Genomic DNA, 20735 nt, shown 5'->3' with positions numbered 1-20735 from the left:
GAATCTTCCTGGGCTAGGATCGAACCTGTGTCCCCCTGCACTGGCAGGCGAATTCTTAACCTGCTCTTTAACCTTAAGGTGATCTTTTCCTGGACCACCAGGAAGGTCCCAACATGATTTTAAACAAACTAAAGATTGAAACCAGTATTGCTGTTAATAAAACAACAAAAAAGTATGAGCTGAGTCAGACTTAGAAGGGGCCTTAATAAAAACTCTTCTTTCAAGTGTTGAGAAAACTGAGGCCAGAAGGGAAAGGAGTTAGCCAAGTACCTGAGAGATGACAGCTGAAGCCCGGGTGCAGGCTGGCGGGCAGCCTGAGGGGTCCCCCCACAGATCGTCTATGGGATGGGGATGCGTCGCTGCCGTAGGCACCAGCAATCAGATTAGACCCGGGGTGGGGTGGGGAGGGCAGTATAATCATGTCATTAAAAGCGAGGCTACTCTACGTCCTGTGAAACAGCCAGGGGCAAGGCAAACCGGGGCTGTTAAATATTGATTCTTTTTATACCACTATACAGCCTTGCAGGAAGATAGAAGTTTAAAGTCCAAACAACCCTTCCCTTGGACCACAAACTCACCGGGGTGCATCCAGGGTTCATTTTCAGAAACAGATCTGAGCAGTGTTTACAATCTCAAAGCTAAACCATCACTAGATGGCAGCAAAAATTAGGCACAGAAAGAACTGAGACAGTGGCCCTGGAACATTCCACATTTTAAGTTCACGAGCAACTGTGTCTTCGCAGTGAACTCAAGATTTTGCATAATCTGTTCAGAGATACCTTCCAATGAATTTACTGACATAACCAGTGGTTTTCAGAAAGGTGTTACTAGTTACAAAAATATTTCAACCTGATGAAAATTTTAAAGATGAAACACGCACACCTCAAGAAAAGAAGGTAATGGAGAGAAGTGGAGGCGGAAGCACCTCTTTGGGTCTTTGCACGGTACCTGTAGGCAGCAGTTGCCCATCCCGAAGCCCATGGCGTCCATGTAAATGTGGTCGGGCTTAGAGGCCTTCGTGGCCTCCTCGTCCTCAGGGAAAGTCTCTATAAATGGAGCTGGGGTGTTCTTGTCCTTAAAGACTGCAGTAATAAAAACAGAGAGAGAAAGAGGAGAGAGCAAGGAGTGAGAGAGAGTCAGCGTCAACAGCGGGGCAGGGCTGCCCCCTCCCGCCCACACTCACTGGGCACGTTGATGACCACTTTCTCGCCCCTCCGGTGCCGGATGTTCCTGGTGAGCGTGCTGAAACAGACAACAGACGTCCTGAGCGGGCGGCCCAAAAACCCTCATGTGGAAGAAGAATTTGATAACATAGCGCTACACGGGACGGCTCCTCCCTCAGACAAGTCCCCTAAGGCAGCCCTACAGAAAAATCACATGCACCGAGACTGAGGGGTTTCCTGCAGCCTCGCCCGCGGGCTCCTGCCTGAGAACATCACCCTCTCTCCTGTCCAAGCCCCCATCCCCGGCTCCGGGTGACTCCCCAAACCAAGCTCAAGTGTTCAAGGTCTGCCGTGGTCTGGCCTCACTCTATGCTTCTAACATTTTCCATGTTAAGTCCAAAACCTGAGCCAAGTTGAGGTCCTCACGTTCTCTGTGCCTCACGGGACCCCGTACCTCATCGCTGCCCGCATCCAACCCGCAGCTTAACACCATCTCACGGCCCACCACCTGATCCAGAAGCCCCCAGGGACGCTGTGAGCCCCGAACATGCGGCCAGTCCTAAAAGAGATGTCCTCTGAGGGCAAACACACAGCAGATTTTTAAGACTTGGTTTAAGAAATAAAGTAATACTTACTAGTAATTTAAAAATACTCATTGCAAGTTGGATGTATGTGTGTCATTAGCCACTCAATCGTGTCCAACTCTTTGCGACCCTGTGGACTGTAGCCCACCAGGCTCCTCTGTTTATGGGATTCTCCAGGCAAGAATGCTGGAGTGGGTAGCCACGCCCTTCTCCAGGGGACCTTCCGGACCCAGAGTCAAGCCTAGGTCTCCCGCCTTACAGGCAGAGTCCTTACCGTCTGAGCCACCAGGGAGGCCCTTGAGATGGATATAGCTATAAATGTCATTTACTTTTTTAACTTTTTTAACGTGGCTACTAAATTACTATTAAAATCACGTGTGCCTCGCATTACGGTTTCACCAGGCAGGGCTGCTGTCCGCCCGGCACGACGCCACCACTCGCGGGAGGCCGGCTTTGACCCCCTCGGTCAGAAGCACCCTCCTGTCGGCTGCGGCCATCTTTGGACACAATCTACCTTTTCTTACAGCTGACCATCTCCTCCTTGGCACACCCTAACCCTAATGTTGGAAACTAAGCTTCTGGGTCTTCCTCTTCCCCAAAGACTCCACTCGTAGTGGGTGTGCAGACGTGTTACAGGAACAAACACTGAGCTGTAACCCTAGGTCAGGAGCCTGGGTTCAGGATGACAGGGGAGACCCAAAAGTACAAAGCTGAGGTCAGACCGGTGGGGGCCCTAAAGCAACTTGAAACCCTGGAATCAAAACTACAGAGCAGCAGGTAGCGCGTGCCTATCACACACACAGGCATTGGACATGTTACCTTATAGTCAAGGTACACGAGCAGGGTGAGGAGATCACAGACACCGGAGGTAAAAGATAAAAATAACGACAAGAAAGCTTCTCCAAACAGGAATTGAAATGACCTGGGGTTGAAATGAATTTGCAGCTAAGTGAACAACTTTAGGATGACTAGGAAAACGGGCAGATCCAGCCTGGAAACAAGTGGCAAGGGCCGTGCAGCCGTGGGAGACGGAGGGTGTGAGCCGGTGCAGCTGCGCGTCTGCTGGCTTCTTCGGAGTTCAGGAAGCGCACAGGAGGGTCGCGGGGGGATAATGCACCCCCAGGGCAGAGGCCAGGCGCTGAGTCACAGGCACTCACCTGAAGCGCGGGTGCTTGTTGATGGCTTCATCAGGAAAGAAAAGGGACTTGGAAGCTCCTCCTTCCACCGGGTTGGGTTTGAACTCGGGCAGCGTGAACCCAGGGCAGCCTAATCTACAACAAATTGAAGAACTAAAGAGATAGAATGTGTGTCCAAGGATTAAAAACTCACAAGTGCAACACTGCCTTTTTCAGGGGGGGTCCAGGTGTTCTGCCAACCCTGGGCCCCTTGCAACCAGCCCGTTGCAACCTTGCTCACCAAGCTCTTCTCTTGTGATCGCAGCCTTGGGCTGATTTATCAGAAGCCTCTGTCCACCCAGGGTCTGCAGGGCACATGTCGCAGCCGCCTCAGCTGTTTCCCCCAGGAGCTTCTGTCTGAGGTGTGCTCCTGTACTGGTTGTCAGCGTGGGTGCCCTGGGAAGGGTCTCCTGTTTCCTGCCTCTGCCCAGCACTTCCCGAATCCCTCTGGATCAGGCAGGTCCCCCACAGGTGACCCCGTTCGCCCCCAGGTTTCCCCCGGAGGCTGAAATCCAAGCCTATTATCTCAGTTGACTTAAGAAGCGCTTTAATTACAACACAGAAACAAAGCTCTGCGTTCATCCCTAAATGTAAAGCTCAAATTCCACATCACGGGCAGTGATGCCACCAGCTCTCCCAAATTTAAGGTCACTGCTGAGTGTGCTGGGGGTGGGCATGGGACTCACAGAGCAGCGCCAGGAGAGGAAGAGTGGCTGTTGGGGGTGCGCAGCTCCAGGGTGGGGAATTTCTGGCCTAGGAGCCAAAACTAGCTGGTGCCTTCTTTATTTTCAGTCTCAGCTTTAATAAAACCAGTTGCTCGCAACCACCTTGTGAAACAGTGAACTTGCCCATCATATCTGGAACAGTCCCAGATGTGATGGGGTCTTGGGAGGGTTCCTGCAGTAGCCTGCGTTATCCACCACAAGCCTGAAGCCTTAGGAGAAGCCCTCACAGAGAGTGACAGGCTGAGACCTGGGCACTCTCCGCTGACCAGGATCGGGCCGGAGCGGGGAGGTGAGCGCGAGTGCGCTGGGCGCCAAGTGGGCGGCCGGGACTCAGACCTGCATGCCCAGCATGCAGGTCTTCCCTCTAGATGACCATCCGATGGCACCTCCAGGGGTGGGGACGCCCTCCACCTGCCCTGCCGGGTGAGCACCAGCAGACGGAATAAGGCCACAGGGACCGAGGAACTGCACTTCCGGTTGCGTCAGCCTGAGTAATTGACGTGTCAACAGTCACGTGAGCACGGGGTCACAGGGCCACCCTGCAGTTGCGCCCGTTTATGAACAGAGAATCCCCCTGTTCACACTGAAAAAAGCCGTCGTCTTCTCCCTCTTGATCCCCAAACAAAACTTTCCTGATCACTTAACTGTGCATTTAAGATGAGGCTTTTACAAACCAATAATTATTACTCTTGTTTTGCTTACAAATCCAAAAATACCCTCCCATCATAGAAGATAAACTTTAAAAAAAAATTAGATTTTTAGAATAAAACGTATTCCTCGCTCAACGTTCCTCCCTTCATAATGTGAGAAAAAGATACTTCTCTAAAATATTTGATGAGGTGCTTCAATTAAGGCCTTGATTATTTCGATGTGACCGTGGAGATTTTAAAAAAGAAAATTCCCTTTAAGTGTCCTCAGACTGGTGGTGTGTCTTCTGAATGCCTGTGTTCACAGTGGACATTTATCAGGAAAAGAAAAAAAGGTATAAAAATAGTTCAGCATGTTCCAGGCTTTGGATACCAATCCTCAAAGTGCTTCTGAACTTTGGGGAGGTAAGCATACTTTGCCATGACTGAGAGATCTCTCGCAGAGATAACCAGATTTACGATTTGGTAGAACTGCATTCTTGCGTACAGGTCCTACACAAAACCGTGTGGTATTTATGTACCTCATTCTAAGCCGAGGACAGAATTCCACTGACTTTACATTCACTCTTGTGAACTTTTAGCCATAAGCGGATTTGACGAGAAATCCTAACTTGTTTCAGCGTGATCCAAACATGACCCGACGGCTCCCGTGTTCTTTGTGTGCATCGCCCGTCCCAGGAGCGCTGAAGCCGACCCGCTGATCTGATCTAGGGGGCAACGTGTGCCCTTCCTTAAACAATGCTCCCTGCCCTTGGCCTGGGGAGTGTGTGGCCCTCGGGTCCTTCCGCAGTCCCCCAGCCCCACCACCACCATCACCGCCGGAGGCCAGCATGTGACTCGGCCTGCAGCTCTGACGTTACAGATTCTATCAGATGCAGCGTGACGAGGATAAACCGTCCACAGTATGAGAGCTGCGGGGTCAAGTGCTAGGTTGTGAGCTGCTCTCCGGACACCGGATGCTCTGAAGCGCCAGCTGCGGGCGTCGACACAGGGACTAACCTGGGAAAGGAAGTGATTGTGCAGAGGGCCTGGTTTTCCCCCAGGAGAGATGTGGCTTCTTTGCGCCGTTTCCTCATGTTGTCCTCAACTGTGTTGAATTCAGACATGGTCCCACCGTACGGCTGCCCGGGTGTCCCCTCGATCATGTAGCTCCCATATTCTGGTCTCCAAAGGGTCGGATGGCTGCAAAGGAGAAAAGGTTTCAGGTCCCTCTTATTCTTCTGCTGCAGGCTGTTCCCTTTTCAGTTTTGAAAAAGCGGCTTCCAAAAATTTACAAAACACTGGGTATACAAGAAGCCAAGAATGCTTTACGGTTCCCAGAGCCTGTTAATCTTCCATAGCTGTGTTAACTGTGTAAGGGTTACAAGTGCTGGGTCCAAAATATTTATAAATAACTGAGCTGCACGCAGGGCATGCACTGTCCAAGACAAACAAGCCCGTCCACTCTGCAGGGAAGGGTGTGAGGGCTGAAGGCTCCTTCAGTTTAACGCTGGGCTCCAAACACAAACCCAGCCTCCCAAAATTTAGTGGGCAGAAAAATGAACATGCCCCCTTCACCTCTGTCTACTGAAATAAAGAAATATTTAAAAAAAAATATCTTTCTAGCCAAACAAAATCCATCTGCAAGTTTTCTCTGGCACCATGGTTTGCGATCTTGGGAACACGTTGCCAATTTTTTTTTTTTAAATATTTAAATAGTAAACAGACTTTATGTGGCATTTACTCTTCCAAGTGCTCAATAATGTATTTAGAGTGTCAGCACCCTAAGAGGCACCCCTGATTTACAGAAGAGGAAACTGAGGCACAGAGAAGCTAAGCCCCTCACCTAAGGGTGCTCAGCTATTGAGTAGAGGGAGCAAGATTTGAACCCAGGCAACTGGGAACCAGAGCCTGAGCCTTAAACTGCTGGGATCCCTGGTCTCCTGTAAGTGGGAGGAAAGATGTCACTCCGATGGTCCTAACAGTTTCAGAAACTCAAAAACAAGCCCCCAGTCCATCAGCTTACTTTGGGTTCGTCCTTTCCCCCTTTTCTTGCAGAGTTTCAAGAAGTTCCTCTCCAGACAGGACCAGTTGGGCTTTTTTCTTTTCATGATCAAAAGACACCAACATGTACTCCACCTATTGAGAATAAAGGAGAGAAAGATGAACACTCCTCCATCCAGACTCGAGCTTGATGTGACCTTCGAGAGAGAGAGAAGCAGGGAGGTTGGGAAGGGTCACGGGAGCCAGGAGTCACCGTGGCTTACATGATGGTGCTGTATGACGCGACACCCGGAGAGAGCGGCCAACAGTGGTCTGGCAGGGGGACCAGAGCTCTCACTCAAGTCTGTCTTCTCCTGTTTGACGTAGTCCCTTCTAGAAAGGTCAACACGCCCACTCTGACAAACGGTACTTTGAGAGAGAAGTTTTGAAAATAAGATTCTGTAAATCGTGGCTCCAAGCAGCAGTCGCATTTTACAATGTATTTCCTCAGTGGGCTTACTATAAATTTATGAAAGGGGTTACCTGGGCATACTCATCAGGGTAGATGACCCTTCCTCACTGGGAGGTTACTTAATCATCCCACTGTAAGCCCTGCTAGTGGACTGTTAAATCATAATCAAACACATAGATATGGAAGTGTTAGCCTAAGAGTTTTGGCAATTTCTTTTTTAAAAATACACATGTCATTACTTTCACTTTTTAGTATTTATTAGTTATTTGGCTGCACCGGGCCTTAGTTGTGGCAGGCGGGATCTTTAGCTGCCGCATGCGAGCGTTTAGTTGGGGCACGTGGGATCTAGTTCCCTGACCAGGGATCGAACCCTGGCCCCTGCTTGGGAGCACGGGGTCTTTGCCATTGGACTGCCAGGGAAGACGCCCGGCAATTTTGTTTCAGTTTTTCAAGAGTAGATTAAGGCCACTTCCCGACTCTGAACTGACACAGAATTCACAATTCAAGGTGCGCTAGTGCATTTATAACAATACCTGGTGGAATTCTGATAAAAATCAAGAGTGAAATACCAAAGTAAGACTTTTCTGGGCTGAGTATAAATAGAACCTGCTTTTGTTTTCCCTGAAATTGTGTGCTGTAAGTCATGAGAGCTGGTATTAATCCTGAAGGTTGTGAACCACTCTTTACGGTTAAAATAAGACACACAGCGTCCATACGTAAGTGAAAAGATTGGAGCTGGATCGTTCAGGGAAACATGTGAGAGCACCCTTTGCACAAGGCCCCAGACCTGTGCCATGAGGCAGCTGGCTCTCCGGAATTACTTTGTCTGGCTTATCATAAAAGAGGCAAGCAACAAGGCACCCATTATCTGCCTTATCCACCTGACATTCTGCATGTAAATCCAGATCACAGCCTTAAAAACAAACCAAAGCCGGGAAGCCCAGCAGCAGGCCCGGGGTGGGGGTGGGCTGCTCCCCCTGGAGGGGGGGTCTGGTCTGTGCCTAATTCACACGGACCTGCCTCTCCAGCCTTGCAAGGTGCCTGAGTCAGACATCCGTATCAGAGACTTTCAAGAGACTGTTTGGCCCTTCAGCTAAAAAATACAAAAGGGTAAAAATGTTAGTAACCATTGGGAAAGAGCTTGACAACAGGCTTGAATGACAACAAGAAATTAACTTTTATTAGTTGCTGTTATGGACTGAATGTTGGTGTCCCGCACCCCCAACCATATGTTGAGGCCCTTTACCCCGATTGGACTGCATTTAGAATTGAGGCCTTGTGGGGGTGGGGGTGTACCTAGGTCAGCAAAGTGGGGCCCTTTGATGGGACTTGTGACCCTCTAAGAAGAGATGAGGAAGATGAGTTCTCTCCCCCACGTGAGGACAAAGCGAGAAGGCGTCTGACTGTAAGCCAGGAAGAGGGCCCTCACCCAGAACCAAAACTACCAGCATTTTTGACCCTGGACTGTCTGACCTCCAGAACTGTGAGAAATAAATGTCTGTTGCTTAAGCCACCCAGTTTGTGGTATCTGTTACAGCAGCCTGAGGGGATCGAGACAGCTGTCTTATTGATGAGTTCAAGTCCCTACTCTTGGTTCTCTATCACGGATTTCTTTAGTTCAAAAAAAATGAGTAAGATGGCTTGATTTACATACATGAACCAGAAACGTGAGATCTGCACCTGTACAATCACTCAATGTTCAAATGCCAGGAAGCTGCAGGCGGCAGAATCTGGAATTGCTCCCAACATTTACAAGTTTTCAGGTAACACCTACAGATTCAGTACTCCTGAAAAGCTAAAGCCTGATGGAACAGGAAACTTTGTTAGGTCTCACGGGGGAGATATGAAAATATCGTAAGTATGAGAAACAACTTCACCTTTAAACAAGCACAATGAGCAGTGGTCTGCTAGGAACCTCTGGATCGTCGTCTTACCCACCACGCCCCGTAGGCACGATCACCCACTTTGCAGATGGACAAAGAGGCTGAGCGGACCGCCCAGGGCAGCGAGTGTCAGCAGCGATGTGAACCCCAGCCTGCCTGGTCTCAAGGCCCAGCACAACTTGTTGCTAGGACCACAGAGGATTTCAATCTTGGATAAGGATAGGGATAAGCCTTCTGAAAGAACTGTTGTAAGCTGTGAGGCAGGGAAAGGTTCTAATACTGGCTGCAAATCTCTCAGACTGGATTATACCTCCACTTTATGAAGTAGGCCTGATGTTACATCACAGAAGCGGAGCTCACACAGTTCTAGGTGGAGATCTACACTGATGGGTTAGCTTGCCTCTTTAGGCCCAGCTCAGATTGCCGTTGCTCTATGCTGCATTCTGAGCCCCCCAGATCCCCCCGTCCCGCGTAGAAGGAATCCTCCTCCTTCGATCACTGGTTCCAACACATCTGCCTTGCCCCATCTGTTGGGGTGAAGTTATCTTCTTAACGAGATAACATGCTTCTTCCGGAAACAGAGATGAAGAGATACTCCCCTGCTGACTGGGTTCCCACTGTCTGTCTATTTATCAAAATGAGCAAGAACGTTGGTACCAATTTATACAACCTATATTGCAATTACTTTTGTTAGTTTCCTGGTTTTGAAATAATTGAAATCTTGTTTTCAGAATCACGCTTGGCCCAGAAGTTTGGGTAGGGCAAGAGAATAGAAAGCTCAGACTCAGTTTGAGTTTTAAATATCAGCCAAATGGGTGGCATTTAAAATGCTAACACACCAAACCCTAATTAAAAAATAATCACCCATGATCTCATTAAGCAAGTGAAACAGAAAAACAGAATACTTACAAGAAGAAGGGAAACTTCTGGATAAAATTTACTTATTTTGGGGATAAAATCTAAGTTCAGTTAGAAGGCCTAGAATTCCCTGAACATTTTATAAACTCAAATTTAAGGCTTTCTGAATTATCCCCTACAACCTCCTCCATGTCTCTCAATTATGGCTCAAAAGGCTTCTTTAGCCTCCCAGCTTTTTGTTAACTTCTTTACCCCTTCCTCCATCCCAATATATTTACGTTTATCTCCAATTCTAGTTCATGCTGCTGCTGCTGCTAAGTCACTTCAATCGTGTCCGACTCTGTGCGACCCCATAGACGGCAGCCTACCAGGCTCCCCCGTCCCCGGGATTCTCCAGGCAAGAACACTGGAGTGAGGTGCCATTTCCTCCTCCAATGCATGAAAGGGAAAAGTGAAAGTGAAGTTGCTCAGTCGTGTCCAACTCTTTTCGACCCCATGGACTGCAGCCTACCAGGCTCCTCCGTCCATGGGATTTTCCAGGCTAGAGTACTGGAGTGGGGTTCCATTGTCTTCTCCAATCTAGTTGGGGTGCCATTGCCTTCTCCAATCTAGTTCACACAAGCCCTCAAATAAACAACTCGTTCTTTAGGCGCCAATCCAGAACTGTAAGGGAGTTTGGTTCAGTTACAAAAAGTGACACATTAGAAGACTGCGTTTCCAATATAAAATACCCAGAGCCACAAGGAGTTGATTATTTCTGGATTTTTGTCCCCATCCTAAACTTGCTATTTACATACAAAGGATGAGAGGAAAAGACAAAATCAAAGGGAAAACGAAACAGGATGTCGAGGCCCTTCTGCATACAACACGATTCTAAGGACTGGCTCCGCCTGCTAGCTTCAAATAGCACCCGAGCTGGCGTGGTGCAGTGTCTCTCTACGTGCACGGCACACAACACGGCTCTAGAGGCAGACACCCAAGGAGCATTATAAATGGGCAGAGTGACTGATTCAAATTTGCACGAGTAGCATATCATTTGCAAGGAGCAGAAATAGCCATCTGTTCTCTGACCAGATTACAACTCCCTGCAAATAATTTAAGGCACTACTATTTGGTGCCCATCAGTTGTCTCTTTAAATGCAAGGAGGACAGGCCCAACAGAAACGTCCAAGTAGGTTTTGAGACGCTCTACTTAAAATGTGCGCTACTTTTTCTACAAATAAAGTTAAAATCCTTTAAGTTTCTATTGCTAAAAGACTAAATGCTATCCCACTAGGATAAAAGTCACCAATACTTCTGAGCTGCTGAATCAAAGACAAAGGCACATTCAAAAGACTATTATGTGGTTTACTAACGATAGAGGGTTGCTAGGAAGGACCTGGACACGGGAGCCTTCCAGCCATTCAACGCAGGTCTGCACAAGCAGGAGGTGCTGTGTGTTCACCTGAAATTAGGCCAATAAAAATAAAGAGCTTTAATTGAGGGTGATGTAAGTCAGTGCCGAACACAGACAGTGACATACTTGTGGCATTAAAGCTCAAGTTAACAGTACTGTTAACGTAATATTAAAATGCTGACATTTTTAGAATTCAAGTCATTCAATAGCACTAACTAGTTTAAAATTTAAACATTCTTTTTTTTTTTTTTTTTAAGGCATTTTGATACTCTACCATGAAGGTAAAGGTTTCAGGAAGCTCAGAATTTGAGGAAAGACTAGATGTTTTATAAAATATTAAGTTTTAAATTTCTGCTTCCCAGAGATGAAAACAGTGCTTGATTCAGAATCTAGATCTATTAAGACTCAGAATCAGCCATAGGCAATTCCCTATTTAGGGAGACAGTACTTTGAGGAAGTTCCTGTCAATTTCTGTGTACATTAGAAAAAAGGAATGTTCAAATCTCTTTGAAACAAAGTTACACAAAGGTCCCTGGGCCACCTCTCTAAGTATCTAACAGATCATGTGCCCAACCTCTCAAGAGAGGGAACCCATCACCACATCCTTGGGGACAATGAGGTCCTAAGTGCTTCCCCGGCACTGGGAGGACTCCACCGCTATACACCTGTGCCCAGGAGGTCAGGCCCAGGAGGGCAGGGTGGGGGGACTTAGCCCAGGAGGAGTGGGCTGCAGCCACCTTACTGACATTCACAATTCAGGATTTAGGGCCAGCTCCTCCCATTCACCTGCCCAGGCAGGGAGTACTCTTGACTCCTACTGGAACCACCTGTTATTTCTAAGAAACCTGGTTTTCTCCTTACACTGATCTCCTGAACAAGCCCGAAGCCATCCTGTGGTCAGGCTCTAAGTGGCCGATGACCCTCGAGTGCCGAAACGCAGTGTCCCGCAGCACCCCCTGCAAGTCCTTTGACTCAAGTCCTATCCTCCGCAAGTGCTGGGAGCAGTGCCGGTGCAGATCCAGGCGGATGGCTCCTGCTCTCAGCTCACGCGGGGCCTGGAATGACAGTCAACAACCCAAGGGAGCTAAACGGTCTGGGCAGCAGCTCAGGATGACCGTCAGAGCTGGGCCTGTGCTAACAGGAGGGTCTGGTTCCGCCTTGGGGATCAGAAGGCTTCCTGGGGCAAGGGGTTGGCCAGGCAAAGGAGGAGGTCCTCATAAATACAGCCCCCCGCCTGACAGCTACCCTGACTGCAGTGTAATCACCTGGCGGGCTGCCAGAGATACAGATAAACTGAGCACACCCCCCAGGGGACCATGTCACGTAGGCCCGCCTCTAGATCCTAAACTGCTTTAAAGCGAGAGACCAGAAGACGGTTCCCTCACACAGCAAATATTAATGACCGATGTTTTTGAGCACTTTTGACCATCCAGCTGGATGGCACCCATTTTCACATCGAGCATGACACCCAAGCCTGGAGCACCCAAGGACGTGCCTGCCACGGTGATGCTACTTGGCTTCAGAATCACCTGCAGTGAAACAGCGGAGACCAGTGCGGCAAGATCCGAACAGCCGCGCTTGAAACGGCGGATGGACCTGCGCTGACTGCCACAAGTCCAGGAACCACCTGTAAACGGTGATATTTTAGACTGTAACTGTGGAGATGTTCTTTTAAAAACCGTCCTATTTTCCCCAAAAGGAAACGTTTCAGTAGCTCACTCTAAAGTTACATCAGGGAACTAAACTCAGTATTTTGTGATAACCTCTAAGAGAAAAGAATCTGCAGAAAACATACATATATGAATGTGTGTGTATGTCTGTACATATATGTGTGTATATATATGTACATATAACTGAACCACTCTGCTGTACGCCCGAAACACAACATGGTAAATCAACTATACTTCAATAGGAAAAAAAAAACACACACGGGCCAAAAACAAAGTTACATCAAACTCTTAGAATATCTGTTATATTTTGATTTTTTCCCTACTATGAAATGCTGTTTCATACCACAGATGACACGGGGTGCACACCAGGGAAGTTTACACAAAATAAAGTGACCTTGGCCTGGCCTTCCGCTGGCATGTCCTAGACTTGGACTTCAGCTAACAAAGCAGGAGGCTCTTTATTTATAAAATGTTAATCTCAAATATAACACTGTGCAAAGTGACGAATTTCCTATACGATTAGGTAAAGTTACTTCCTTGAATCACTACCAAAACAAATTCTTCCCAGGCCAAGATTAAGATAAGAGGCCTTGGTGAAAAAACTTTTAAGATTCAGGAGAGAGCAGGGAAAACTGTGATGGATCTCAGAAAGGGGACAACGAGACCTTTCAGTAAATGAGGGGGGGGGCGGGGGGGGAATCCTCTCCTTTATTGGAGACACTAGGCAGGTGTGACTTCCTGGATTTAAAATTAAATAAAAATTTCAGTTCCCAAGTTCCTAACTGGATATTGCAAACAATTCGATTACTGCAGCAAGTGGTACTACACAGCTCTGGACTTAAGCTCGGGAGAACTCACCTCCTGGAATTATATTTGGACACACTTATTGATGCATTGCTGCTGGTTCAAAGGGAATCCTGCATGCAGATTGGCTCTTTCTTGTTCTACAAATGCTGTGAGACCTCTACCTTCTGGGCCTCTGAACTGACAAGGGCTGATTTTTTTTTTTTAACCATGCCACTACATGTCAGGCATATGGTTTTAATTTTCTGATGGTTGGATGTCACCACTGATTCAGTGGACATGAGTTTGAGTAAACTCTGGGAGATGGTAAAGGACAGGGAAGTCTGGCATGCTGCAGTCCATGGGGCTGCAGAGAGTCAGATATGACTGAGCGACTGAACAAGAAATAAAGGCCAGACTAAGGCACTCCTACCTTATTTCTGAATCAAACTAGCAGAACCCAACTGGCCTGCTCTTACAAATTAAACTCAGAAAAGACAGCAGATTATGTGAAGTTATCAAAGGGGATGTTTGCTGTGGCCATCAACAGGGGTACTCTGCAACTTAGAAACCTAAGCCAGAAGACACTTCCTCCTAAAGAAACAATATTGAAAATATAAATAGTTCTTGTCTGCTGGACTTTGTCGCTCAGTTGTGTCCGACTCCCCCATGAACGGCAGCCTGCCAGGCTCCTCTGTCTATGGGATTCTCCAGGCAAAAATACTAGAGTGGGTTGCCATGCCCTCCTCCAAGGAATTGTCCCAACCCACAGGTCAAACCCAGGTCTCCTGCATTGCAGGCAGACTGTTTATGATCTGAGCCACCAGGAAGCACACAAGTAGTTCTTATTTATCTCAAAACACCTGCCGATTAGAACCTTCCAGACTCTGAGGATAAGTTAGTTCCTTGGCTCTTTCCTGAGAACAGGGTCCTGGTCACCAAGTGGCTGACAAGAGAGGGTGCCATGGACCAACCGCTCTGCAGTACACAGCTGGGGAAAGGGCAGGAAGGGAAAACTGATGAATCTCATAAAGGGGACGATACCTCTCAGTCAAGGGGAAAAAAAAACACCATCCTCTCCCTTATTGTAGACAGTAGGCACAGGTGACTTATTGGATTTAAGGAGTGAGGGGCCTTGGAGGACTCCCACGAGGTGCAGGAGAACTCTGAGCTTCAGGAGGGTGGGCTCTGGGCCCCTGTGAGTGTGCTTAGCGAAGAACTTGGCCCCAGTTCAGGGACCACCGTGGAGATAGGAGAAATTCAGGGGTTTCGTTCTCAGCAACTGGTGGTAGGTTAACCCACCCGACAAAGGGAGGGGTGATGCTCTCTAAGGAAACTGAGAGCTGGTGTTGAAACAGGACGTCCAGCTCCGAAGTCACTGCTATGTTCGGAGGGCCCCCTAAGCCCCCAGGATTCCAGAGCCAAGTCGAATGTCCTTCCATCTCAGGGAGGGTCTCTCATAACCGCATCTCACAGAGGCGGTGCCTGGACGCTGCGGCAGGCCCCACCAGCAGCTCTGACCTGCTGAAGACAGGGTCTGGGGGACGAAGATGCGCCAACCCAAGCCCCTTCCCACCAAGCCTGGAATTCACAGGGAAAGGTTACAATCTCAGATACATCAGAGCTCCTGATTTGGGGTGCTGACGCTGGCCTGCTGCCTGGGTCCAAGATCCGCACCTTGGCATAACCTTCAGGTGAGGTCAGCCTGATCCCCAGAGAGGCTCATCTGTGTCTGCGCTTTTCCCAGGGCTGGGCTCCCAGCAGAAGATTAGCTGAGAAGGCAGCAGTCACATCACTAAACCTGTTAACATCCGCCCTGCGGACAGAGAAAATGACTGCACGTTCTCCATATTTCAGACCTGAAAGCTCACTGGCATTTCTCTGGGAGGGAATCACCAGCCATCTGGGAACCAACAGCACCTCGCACAGCTGGCACCTGGGGCTCGAGGCCTGCATCACAGCAGCCCACTCCTCCGTCACCCACCCCCACTCCACTCCTTTCCCTTCCACCTCCAGCCTCCTCTTGGCTTGGAGCCTCATTTAAATCTAAGTTACTTAACCAAAAAAGGTCCGTCTAGTTAAGGCTATGGTTTTTCCAGTGGTCATGTATGGATGTGAGAGTTGGACTGTGAAGAAAGCTGAGTGCCCAAGAATTGATGCTTTTGAACTGTGGTGTTGGAGAAGACTCTCGAGAGTCCCTTGGACTGCAAGGAGCTCCAACCAGTCCATTCTGAAAGAGATCAGCCCTGGGATTTCTTTGGAAGGAATGATGCTAAAGCTGAAACTCCAGTACTTTGGCCACCTGATGCGAAGAGTTGACTCATTGGAAAAGACTCTGATGCTGGGAGGGATTGGGGGCAGGAGAAGGGGACGACAGAGGATGAGATGGCTGGATGGCATCAGTGACTCGATGCACATGAGTTTGGGTGGACTCCGGGAGTTGGTGATGGACAGGGAGGCCTGGTGTGCTGCGATTCACGGGGTCGCAAAGAGTCGGACACGACTGAGCGACGGAACTGAACTGAAGGGCTGTATATTTTTTTCTTGTATAAAAAGAGGATAACGCCTACCTCAGGGGGTCACTAGTGAGGATTACAAAGAATCATGCCTGTCAAGTGCCTAAAGCAGAAGCGAGTCCACGTATCCCCCTGTATTACTGGTGATTACTTTCTAAGTCTTAGGGCAGGGACACACATTGAGGCAGAACGGTGTCTTGCAAGTGTCCTTAGGGGGGCACGATGGCCTGTAATCAACATTACCCAAAAGACTCGAGATAGAGCAGAATATCATGAAAATTTCACCCTAATGCTGCTTCCCATGGCATTTATTTCCGGTACTCGGGGTCTTAGTAAAAGGAAAGCCTTCTGGCACAACACCCATTAGCACTGTGAAAGCAGGCACAGATCAAGTCACTTCCCTCCCAACCACTGCCAAGGTCTGAAACTCAGAGGAAGGCAGCACCCATGCCCCGCAGCCCCGCGCTGCTCCAGCCCAGCCCTCCTCTCCAGCCCCACCCCCAGGCCGCACCAAGGTGACCACTGGCCTTAATGCTTCTCTGGGCCTGGACAGCTCCTCTGCTATCTGCTTGGCAAGCTCTGGCCGCAGGCCTTTGGGAAGCTGGCTCCGGAGGGGCTCTGGTTAAGCGCCCACTCTTCAGAGGACCCTTGGCTGGCTCCCAACACCAGGACCCCTCTTGGCCCCACGTCCAAGGGCTCCACCCACACTTGGGCCTGGTGAAGTTGTGGAAGGTGGTTAGCCTGGCCAGAGCAGTCACAATTTCCCCTCTCTCCTCACAAATATTATAATCATGGACATTAGGAACATGTTTTAATCTCTGGAAAATATGGAAAAGAACAACCATGTCCCTTCCAACTCTTAACTACTGTTTCTGTAGATACACTCTTCCAGAAATTCTCACAGTATAGGACCATCTCTTTTTCGTTCTCTCTCAAATGCAAGACATTGCATACTCTGTATTGCCAGGAAGGGAGTTTCTTTTCGAATCCATTGTCTTGCTACCCAAGGCTCACCCCTTCTAGCACATGATCTCTTAAATTGAATGCATACATCAGTGGAAATCTTCCTAAAGCTGATTACGTCCTCTTGTGCTACAACAGGAAGACACTAAACACACTCCCATTTACGAAGGCTTCAGACTCCGGGCAATTTCATTTCTTTAAGGAGGGTCATAACAGAGCAAGGACCTGGGAAGCAGGCACCAGCTACTGCGCCTAGATCTGCTTCTCCAAGCTGCTCTTGGCATTGGTTTCTCACTTCTTCTTCAACTGGTTTTTGGTAGTTTATCCTGAGCAGAGGAAGGAGTTGACCGGCGTGCAGGACAGTATATGAAGTGGGTGATCTCTGGGTGAGGGCTTGGGACATGCTTCCAGGAGTAAAGTGCATGCCCTCTGTGCTACATACTTGCTTCCTAGCTGCGGCTGTTTGCATTCTGAGGCCAGCAATTCCTGACTGCTGGGTCCCTCTCACCCAGCCAGAGCGGCCTGGGCCGAGGCAGCTCCGCAGGCTGTGCTGCTGCAGGCTGTGCTGGATGGTGCGCCTTCCAAGCGCCCAACTTGTATAAACACGTGAACACTTGAGTGGGAAATGAGGGGAGTGCTCCCAAATAACCTCTCTAGGTTGCTCTGAGGCTTCCAGGGCTCAGCATATTCTTTCAAACAAAAACCTTTTTTAAATTAAAAAAAATGTAAACGTTCGAGGAGGCTCTGGCCTCCGGGTTTGTTTTAAAACCCTGCTTCTTCAGCACACGGTTCAGAAAGAAGTTAACTGAATCCACAAGACTGAAAAACGGGCCTGGGGCATGGGAGACAAGACAGTGGGTTTGTGTGAAAATCTACGTAATTACGAACATCTGGTTTGGGGGTTCTTTGGTAATCTTGTTGTGGAAATAAGTTAAATTACTAAATCTTAACCGTAGCAGACAAAAACATCTAAGAACACTGAGAGCTCTCCAAACAGAGTGGAGCCGTGGCCCCAGGAACTCTCCAAAAATACACCGACACAGGTAACCAAGCTTTCTGGATGCCTACAGAAGATGTGTTCTTTTGGATGTACGTCTAATGCTTATGACTCCTTAATTTCTCAAACAATATCTGAGAAACTCAGCCTTTAAGAGGCGGCGATTCAGGGTCATTGTTCTGAACTACTCAATCCTTTAAAATCAGTTTCAGTATACAATCCCCTTGGCTACTAAGTTCAGTGACCAAAATGCATATGCTTTCTGAGCTCAATTCTGTTTCTTTCTGAGACTCATAATCGAGATTTCAAGGACCCTACAAGCTGTGAAAACACGCATGGGCTTTGTGCCATTTATCTTGGCAGGAAACCAATTCTTGCTCTTTTCCCAAGTTCTTAATATGTTTGGGATCGGTCTCTGCCAAAGCCTCCAGTCCCTGCCTAACCGGCCAATTTGGGCTCACTTCCGTTCCAGTCCCCAGATCCCCTTGAAAGCCTGCCGCCCTCCCTGCCCCCAGAGTGACCCACCGCCCCTGCGGTCCTTCTTGGGGTCCCACACACGCCCGGGTCCCTAGTGGGGGTCAGCGGGGTTCAGGGGCGCTGGCCAGGCTTCCTCTCTAGGTCAGGCACCTCGCCCTCCTCAGTTTTAGCCCTGTCTGCAGGCCCGCGGCCGCCCCATCACACACACAGCCCGCCCAGACGTTGCTCCAGCTTCCTCTGCCCAGTATCTCTGCTGCACCAGCATGGGGCTCCTTCACCTGGAGGGTCTCAACCCAGAAGGCCCAAGCAGTTCCCCAGGAACCAGCCCCCCGGCCCTCACCCCCAGGTGACACTCTCTCCCCTTCCGCAGCAACGAGGCGCCCTCTGCAGTGGGAGCTCCCAGCCTCCAGTTACCTTCCCAGGCAATTTTCCCAGCCCCTCCAAAGGGACCTGGGCTTCCCTGGTGGCTCAGCTGGTAAAGAATCTGCCTGCAGTGAGGGAGACCCGGGGTTCTATCCCTGGGTTGGGAAGATCCCCTGGAGAAGGGAACGGCTACCCACTCCAGTGTTCTGGCCTGGAGAATTGCATGGACTATATAGTCCATGGGGTCGAAAAGAGTTGAACAGGACTGGGCGACTTTCAGTTCACTTCTGAAGGGACCCAGGATTCGTCTCCGAGTACCACCATTCCTAGACTGACATTCCTATCGTCAGACCCTAGTACAATGCATGGCCCATCTCGGGGGCCCTTCTACAGCCTTGGCCTCTACCCACGCCCTGTGCCCTGCTCTGGTCCCACACCATGGCAGAGACCCTCAGCTTCAGGAATTTCACAGTTGCATGTCTGGACACGCCCATCCCTGGCCCCCTTGCCACCTCCATCTGAGATCCTCCCAGAAGCCCCACATCCCACCCTCATCTCTAAGGCTCCCAGGATTTGCACGTAGAGAACAAACTTCTCCCTCCTCCCTGTGCCCCCACCACCCCCCGCCGGCACGCCACTGGAGCTCTTCCAGGGCAGAGAATGCCTCCCTTTCCTCGGTTTCTCTCTTCAAGCCCATGACCAACCACGGGAAGTCTGTAATCAACAGCAGTCACTTGACAAATATATAAAGGTCATCCATCACGGAAATAAAGTCATTAGTGTTTTGCCACACGTTAAGTGAAGCTCATTGGAAAAGACTCATGCTGGGAGGGATTGGGGGCAGGAGGAGAAGGGGACGACAGAGGATGAGATGGCTGGATGGCATCACTGACTCGATGGATGTGACTCTGAGTGAACTCTGCGAGCTAGTGATGGACAGGGAGGCCTGGCGTGCTGCGATTCATGGGGTCGCAAAGAGTCGGACACGACTGAGCAACTGAACTGAAGTGAAGCTGAAGTCTTACCTTTTCTGAAAGAAACATTCTGCAATATCATCTTGCTTTTTAAATAGAACCATTGTGAAGCTCAAAGAGGTTTACGAAGGAAATTAAAACTTTCTAGAAACCTAATATCAATGGGTTTGTAATTAGATTACTTTTTCCAGGAGCCAGTAAAATATGTTGTTTGAAAAATGCTAAAACCCAAAAAGGTAACAGGATAAGGAAATGAAATGGATTCTACCATCTCTTGTACACATTTCCTGATTTTCGTAAGTTATGCAGAGTTGTTTTCTGAAGCAGTTAAATAGCTGAAAAGATAGAAATTGTAGGGGCTTCCCTGGAGGCCCAGTGGTTAAGACCCCTGCTTCCAATGTAGGGGCACAGGTTCAATCCCTGGTCAGGGAACTAAAAAGCCACAAAGTATGCAGTGAGATCAAAAACATTTTTTTTTTTTAAATTGTATGTGCTGTGGTCAGTTGCTTTAGTCATGTCCGACTCTTTGTGACCTTATGGACCACAGCCCACCAGGCTCCTCTGTCCATGGGATTCTCCAGGCAAGGATACTAAAGTGGGTTGCCATGCCCTCCTCCTTTGAATTGTATCTATATACACACAGGTCAGGAAGCAACAGTTAAAACTGGACATGGAACAACAGACTGGTTCCAAATAGGAAAAGGAGTACGTCAAGGCTGTATATTGTCACCCTGCTTATTTAACTTATATGCGGAGTACATTGTGAGAAACGCTGGGCTGGAAGAAGCACAAGCTGGAATCAAGATTGCCAGGAGAAATATCAATAACCTCAGATATGCAGATGATACCACCCTTATGGCAGAAAGTGAAGAGGAACTAAAAAGCCTCTTGATGAAAGTGAAAGAGGAGAGTGAAAAAGTTGGCTTAAAGCTCAATATTCAGAAAACTAAGATCATGGCATCTGGTCCCATCACTTCATGGCAAATAAATGGGGAAACAGTGGAAACAGTGGCAGACTTTATTTTTTTGAGCTCCAAAATCACTGCAGATGGTGATTGCAGCTATGAAATTAAAAGATGCTTACTCCTTGGAAGGAAAGTTATGACCAACCTAGATAGCATATTGAA

General features: G+C 48.7%; 1 protein-coding gene across 4 annotated transcripts in view; it reads right to left on the bottom strand.

Annotated features, from left to right (window-relative positions):
• Positions 1-20735, bottom strand: part of GCLC (glutamate-cysteine ligase catalytic subunit) — a 44720-nt gene that overhangs the window by 13506 nt on the left and 10479 nt on the right. For all 4 annotated transcript variants that reach the window (XM_061397842.1, XM_061397841.1, XM_061397839.1 and 1 more), the window contains exons 2-6: positions 6300-6412; positions 5294-5476; positions 2905-3018; positions 1184-1242; positions 949-1082 (exon numbers count right to left, since the gene is read on the bottom strand). In XM_061397842.1, coding sequence (XP_061253826.1) covers positions 949-1082; positions 1184-1242; positions 2905-3018; positions 5294-5476; positions 6300-6412 — 603 coding nt within the window. The remainder of the gene's footprint in view (positions 1-948; positions 1083-1183; positions 1243-2904; positions 3019-5293; positions 5477-6299; positions 6413-20735) is intronic.

Source organism: Bos javanicus, chromosome 23 (genome assembly GCF_032452875.1).
Source record: "Bos javanicus breed banteng chromosome 23, ARS-OSU_banteng_1.0, whole genome shotgun sequence".
NCBI classification, from domain to species: Eukaryota; Metazoa; Chordata; class Mammalia; order Artiodactyla; family Bovidae; genus Bos; species Bos javanicus.
Note: the sequence above shows the minus strand (reverse complement) of the source record. Positions and strands in the feature narration are given on the sequence as shown.